At 39.5% G+C, this 6,978-nt stretch overlaps 1 protein-coding gene across 1 annotated transcript in view; it reads right to left on the reverse strand.

Annotated features, from left to right (window-relative positions):
• Nucleotides 1-3,711: 3,711 nt before the first annotated feature.
• pdgfc (platelet derived growth factor c) overlaps nucleotides 3,712-6,978 on the reverse strand; it is a 56,767-nt gene continuing 53,500 nt past the window's right edge. The window contains exons 4-6 of the mRNA XM_014001980.1: nucleotides 6,709-6,916; nucleotides 6,297-6,514; nucleotides 3,712-4,781 (exon numbers count right to left, since the gene is read on the reverse strand). Coding sequence (XP_013857434.1) covers nucleotides 4,668-4,781; nucleotides 6,297-6,514; nucleotides 6,709-6,916 — 540 coding nt within the window. The 3' untranslated portion in view covers nucleotides 3,712-4,667. The remainder of the gene's footprint in view (nucleotides 4,782-6,296; nucleotides 6,515-6,708; nucleotides 6,917-6,978) is intronic.

Genomic DNA, 6,978 nt, shown 5'->3' on the forward strand with positions numbered 1-6,978 from the left:
GCAACATACGGAATAACCACTGGTTTGGGTCTGGGTTTGGGGTCTTCATTTTCACCTGAAGGTTGCATGGATGCCCATCTGGTAAGGATGCCTCCTGGACGCCTCCCTGGTGAGGTTTTCCGGGCACGTCCCACCGGGAGGAGGCCCCGAGGAAGACCCAGGACACGCTGGAGGGACTATGTCTCTCGGCTGGCCTGGGAACGCCTTGGAGTTCCCCCGGAGGAGCTGGAAGAAGTGGCTGGGGAAAGGGAGGTCTGGGCCTCCCTTCTGAAGCTGCTGCCCCCGCGACCCGACCCCGGATAGGCGGAAGAAAATGGATGGATGGATGGATGGATAAATGCTGATAAAAACAAGTTACAGTGAGATGTTCAATGCTCTTTAAAACCCACAAGACAAAGTTCATGGTACATGGTCTCGGTAACTTAAGAGACTATTCGTTTGTGTTAGTATTGCTGGCAACTAGCATGGATAAACTGGAATTAGCATCGGAGAGGCTAGCAACTAGCATGTCTAGGCTGCTCACCTACTATTAGACACAAACGTTTTTGAGTAAAGAAAATTTTCTTTAGAAACAAACTTTCTCTAAAATGCCCCAACTTAATAGTTCTGGTTTTTCTCACAATTCCACTAAAGAGAAGAAAAAATAAAACACCAACATCGGCCAATAGACAAGGGCAAATGCAGCTGCTAATGCAGGTGGAAACTCAAGCAGTCTGCTTCACAGTAATATGTTTTATCCTTAATATTTATACTTTACGTCATATAGAACAGTAAATTCTGTCAATGTATGTTGCTTATAGGTGTTGTATTGTATGTCAACCATTTTTAAAAAACCTCTGCTAATGCCAGCTTATCCATGCTATAGCCTCTCAGATGCTGTCCATTCTAGTCGCTAGCCTCTCCAATGCTAACGCCAGCTTATCCATGCTAGTCACTAGCCTCTCCGATGGTAATGCRATTGAATGGTCTCCTTCTCAGTTGCCAGCGCTGACCTCTCAGTTACCGGGGCCAGCTCTATCAAGTATAACATGCATGGTATACTTATAAACACTTAATCCTGGTGTGGTAAGGTGAAATAGTTAAATGTGTGTAATGAAGGAGATCAAAGCTAAAACTGAAGACATCTGTCAAACGGCTCAAACTACAGTGTATTTAGCACATACTGTAGGTTGTCCGTGTGTGCTGCTTTATAAATGACTTCCCAACCTGTGACTAATTCTACACTAAAGTTAACGACTTCACATTTCCAGAAACAGTCAGCTCTCTGAAAACTACTGCTAATGAAGCCTTTAATTATCAAACCACAAACGACAACCACCGGTTTGGCCTTTCTGTTTCTAGCCTATAACCAAAGGATGGGCCACCTTGTTTTTTCCCCATCAGTTTCTTCTCAAACGTCCAACACTGTTCTTTGAGACATCCAGAGGAGCTCGATTCCCAGACATGATGATAACATTATAACTGAACAGTTAGTTGCAAGTTGCAACAGATTTTTTAATCGCAAACCAGTTACTAACAACATATTTTTTTGAGTTTTTACTCAGTGAGAAGCAATAAGCTTTAGTTAAAAACAGCTCAGTGCTCACGTCATTCGTGAAGTGATTTATTGAGCGATAAATTCATTGTGCTCTTTAATAATTTGCAGATTTTCCCAGGTAATCACTGTGAAAGGTAGACCTTTAAAATATTAAAGATTCGTTCTTTCATTTAGCAAGGATTTATGAGTGTGTTGTGTTTTAAAATGACTCACTTGTGGAGGAGGCAGAATGTTCCTCAGCACAATTGGTCAGCAAAAGTCCAAGGGCTTCTCTGAGACTTCCTATCATTGAGCTTTTATAGCTCTATTAAGATTTGATTTAGTGTCTATTTGTTTGAATTGTGGCAGTTCCTGGTTCTTGGCATTTTTTATTATTATTTCTTTTGACTTTATGTATCTGTGTTCTAGCCCGAGGCTGGTTTGGCTCTACAGAAAATCAGACACTAAGAGGATGTGGATAAATGCTGGAAGTGCTAGCTTGTAGTTGTAAACATCCCTCCTACACACACTCACACAAGTCCAGAATCATGTCAAGGGCCAAACCAAGTGCCCAGGATGTGTCACATCTTGTGCCAATTCATTCAGGTTTTCTCTGCAAAGTAACACCGCACCGGCCAAAGGGGGAGGCCGCCTGTTTAATGTTATAAAAACCACCTTGGGAGCCGGTGGGCTTATGCAGTAGCATCTGGCCTCACCTCAGATGCCTGCCAGGATGGACATTAGATCAAAATAATTGGCCAGAACAGCAGTGTGAGATGGACAAATGAGAACCTCCTCCTGGGTGGCCTGATGGCCAAAGGGAGAGAGACAGAGAGAGGAAAAGCACTGCTTGGAGTTTAATGGAGATAAAATAGGAATTTCAAGAAAATAGAGATTGATGGGAGGCTTTTAAGTTGTGTGTGTAAAGTCACTTGGATAGTTATATTGATAAAGTGGCACAAATGACCACTCTTGTTTTATTTTTTTTTATACTCAACACTTAAAGACTAGAGAATCAAATGCATTTCTGCAAAAAAACAACAGAAATGCAATAATGTTGTATAAGGCAATGCTTGGTTTTTACTATTTAAGAAAAACGTGTGGTGCATGATCTGGTCTGTGATAGTTATGACATCAGCATAGCCATGATGTTTTTTTTCTTTAAGTTACTTTAAAGATCACAGGATAAATAAATTATAGAGCTCACGTTTCAACCTGATACTGGGCCTCATGCAAGAACCGTTCGTATGAACAGATTTGTTCTTYAGKTGTGCGTACGAGTGGGAGAATTTGTGGCATTCACCAATTTTCTCGTATTCTAAGATTTTCTTCAGATGCGAATAAAATTCATGTGGTCCAGACCTGTCGTATATTTTATGTGCAGTCAGTCTGCTGTTATCCGGACGGAGTTTCTTCATTAATAACTTTATTTTATTAGTTTGAAGATATTTCGAGTTGAAAATAAATCACCTTCTGAATATATGAAAACTATGTAACATAGTTGTTTAGAATTTCATTAAATATATTTAACCAAAGGAAAAGCGGAGCAGGACTAGAGAAATGAATATGATTTAGATTTTTATTTCTGTGACTGTACGACCCACGGGAGACACAACATTAACAGCCGTCGTCATTTCATTCCTCGGCTTTAGCAGGTCCTTTAATTCCACAGCTGATGCTGCTCAAAATGACAGATTTYCTTTTCTGGATCTCTGAGAGCAGAACTTCAGTTTCAGGACTCGTAAAGTTCTTTTTACTTGGGAATGTCATTTATGAATGGACATTTCCTGGTATGTGGGGCAGGAAGTGTCACCTTATATGGTGTTTTTGGGGTGGTAATTATGCTAATCTCTTTTCCTTGTTCTTTCACGCAGCTCATTTACACACTTTTTTTGAAGATAGAAGAGTTTGCTGAATCTGACGTGGCATGTTTGTACAAACCCTTTGTATGAACAAAAGTAAGAGAAATTTAGGACAAGACTACGAAAATGTTTTTGCATGAGGCCCATTGTTTGCAAGAGACCTTTCCATTTGCTACCAGAAGGTTCATTGACTATGGTGCTTTCATTTCCCATTCAAACKTTTTTGTGGACACTGTTTGGAGCAGTGAAATTTCCACCTGGTCATGCTTCAAAGAGACAATAAGAAACAGATAAGCTGACTTGTTGATAAGAAGTTATGGCTCAACRAAGGCAGAGGTTGGAAATTTTTTTTTTAATTTTGGCATTCAGTACTACAAAATACACAAACAGTTGTTTTCAAAAGTAGAGATAAATAACTTTGGTGTACAAAAAAGATTAAAAACATYCACGATGAAATATCAATGTAAAAATAACCGACAAAATAAAAAAGTATGCAAGAATATTGTACAACGGCAAACGTATAGCAAACAAAGCACAGTGGATCAAAATTCCCTTTCAGAAAACAAATAAATATTTMTTATGAACAATCTTTCTGAAAATTTACTCAACCCTAGGCATACCTGAAACAAACAGACTGGACATTAAGATGAAGACTTTTTTGCAGAAACATTTCCATCATGTGCATCGTGTGCCTTTAACAAAAAGGCACAAATGTATAAAAGAGAATAAAAAAATATATTTACACAGAATGCAGTCTAATCAGCTTTATTTTGCCACTGATTACATCCTCAGCAAAACAAGGAGAGCAAATAAAAAATTGCCGATGAACAGGACTTTGCTTTGATAGTAATAGTAAAGAAGCTGAATAAGTGAAGCAACTGGTGTCATTTCACTTTTAAAAATCATGAAAAAACAGTACTTTGGGGAAAAAAAGTCAAATTTTATTTGACAGCATCAGCCCGCACCAATTGAACTTTGAAACCAGTTTTTGGCAGAGGAGGCAAAAAAMGTCTCTTGTATCTTGGAGAAGCTGGAAAACATCATAGGTAATGGTCTACATCTGCTCTAGTGATTTTTTTTTTTTTGTCACTCAGGACACACTGTTGGTATTTCACAGTGACCACATCCATTCAGAATTCTTTCTGTTCCGCTTCAGCCAATTAGTGAAAGGACAACAGCATAAAAGTAAAATCTTGTTGGCTCCCAGAGGAAGTGGGTGAGATACAAAACAGCAGCAAGAGTTTATTTCCAAAGTGTTTCCATTGGCAGATATTCGACATGTCTGGAGGTCAGTCCTGGTCATCTTTACACTCGCAGGAACATTCCTCGTGGTGCTCCAAAGGCACGTCAGTGATGGACCTCAACAGGCCCCTTCCACCACTCCGATGTTTCAACAGTAAAACCTAAAGAGAAGAAAGGAAAAAAGAGTTTAAGCTGCCTGAGATTAATTCACATGCAGATTAATCTCATGTCCTTCCTACTGGAGAGTCGTTCAGGTCGTTTGCCTGGCTCATAAAAGAAATGCTTTGGTCACAGGCATGAAGGTGTAAATTAGAGAGAAAATGAGTGTCAGACTTAAAGTGCCTGTGGCATCAAATTTTTGTAACAAATACAAATATATTTTTGGAAAGATAACATTGATAACATATTGCAAAAAAAATGTTCACCCCACAAAGATGAACAGTTGTTGAGATATTCACATGTGAAGTAGCGGGAAGTGAAGACAAAGGAGAATGTCTGAATGAGAACAGAGCAGTGCGAACACAGACTGCACAAAATAATCTGATGGGGTTGTTTTGTTTATTATTTTGAGTTACTATCAGTGAGAGATGAAAAAGCGTCAGAGTTCAAATAATATTGTTTCAATAAACAAAGACCAGGAWGTTCCTCTTTGATGTCACTTCCTGTTTTACTTTGGCTGAGATCAAGTTCAAAAGAAAATGTGCTAGATGTGACAAAATGTGTAATTTTTTGTGTATTATGCTAGTTTTCCTAAATATAAAGATGTTTTACTTGACTGTTTGTATTTGATGGATATGCATGATTTTTACTTTAATGCTACATTTTAAGATGTAGAAAGCTAAAATAAGAGACCTCCTCCTGTATATAAAGTTTTTTTTTGTTTTATTTTACAAAATGCCCCACCCACTCCACTTCAAATCATAAGTTGCCTCTGTCCAGGTGACTGCTAGCTTCAAAATATTCTGGTCCAGCATGCTTTAGGACTTAATTTCAATGTCACAAGTGGTATAAAGCTACCTAACCCTGACCCATTGATACAAAATTTCAGCTTGCACCATTCCATCTCACTAACAGGCTGTTAAAATGTCAAWTACAATGCAGTTTGACACTTTTTACGCCTAAACTAACTAAAAGTAGTTTTCAAACAATGCATGCTTGGATATCAAGCAGTAAGATAAGAACTGCATGAAGCAACAAAATAAACTGAAAAATATCAGAAGAGTCTCTTTATTCAGTCAGGAAAATCTTCAATTTACAACTTAAAAATGGTCCAACCACTAGAGGGCACTCATCCTTTGTGGCTTGAACTTCTGGCTTCTGATTCAGTCCCCAGTCATGATGAATGCCAATGGTTTTCCCTGTCCATTTCCAAGGCACAGAAAATGCAGCATAWTTTGAAGATAAAGTTAGATGGAGATAAAGATGAGGAGGGAGGCTGGACCTTGGAGATGTGATGTACTTCCCCCCTACAAATATGAAGGACTTGCTAAATTTGATTATTTCAAATCGAAAGGACCTCTGTGCAAGCGCCAGTTTTTAAAAATACATCTGTTTTTGAATTTGCAATTTGTTCTGATGGCCACGCGCAATCATGCACCGGAAACCAATAATAAATCAGCTCTAATATGGCAGTTGTCGGTGCGCAAACCGCGTGGTGCAACAAAATGAACGGATACCTCGTGGTATTTCTTTGCAACTCTGGTAGGAAGACACTGGCAGTCGAAGCAGCGATGAGAACAGCAGGCACAGTTCCCACCACAACGCTTCACAAGGAGGCAGCTGGGCCAGAAGACGACATCCGTCCTTTTCAGCTCTTCTCGTAAGGATACGGAGTAGTTTCGTGGCGTGCAGCTGTACAGTCGAACGTCTTCCCTCAGCAGATTGAGATCAACACCTACTCAAAGATAAAAAGAAACAAATACAAATCATTTGAAATATATTTACATCTCTTCCAAATTCAAGGCATAAATCCAGTGCTTCCATTCCCTTTATATATACTAGAACTTGACACAACCCGATTTCCGTGTTAAACCCTAAATCGATTGATTGTTTTGGTTGGGTTTATAGCAGACCTTAAAAGCCCCTCACCTCTTGCTTTCTTATTGTGCATGAAGGATTTCCCCAGCCCATGCCATGTGGGTTTGTACAACTCCTCTATATCCAGTTGCCATCGCTCTGGTTCCAGGTACTTCATGACCTCCTCCACGGTGGTCAGCTCTGCCACCGCTTCTGACAACTCCTCCATCCCCTGCAGGGACGGCGGGAGAACTGCAGGTAATTCTGGCTCCGATTTACTCTGTGGGGAGAGAAAAAAATAAAAATTAAATCTTAAGAGTTAAGCGGTTAAATATATATATA

This window comes from Austrofundulus limnaeus, unplaced genomic scaffold, assembly GCF_001266775.1.
Source record: "Austrofundulus limnaeus strain Quisiro unplaced genomic scaffold, Austrofundulus_limnaeus-1.0 Scaffold11, whole genome shotgun sequence".
Taxonomy (NCBI): domain Eukaryota; kingdom Metazoa; phylum Chordata; class Actinopteri; order Cyprinodontiformes; family Rivulidae; genus Austrofundulus; species Austrofundulus limnaeus.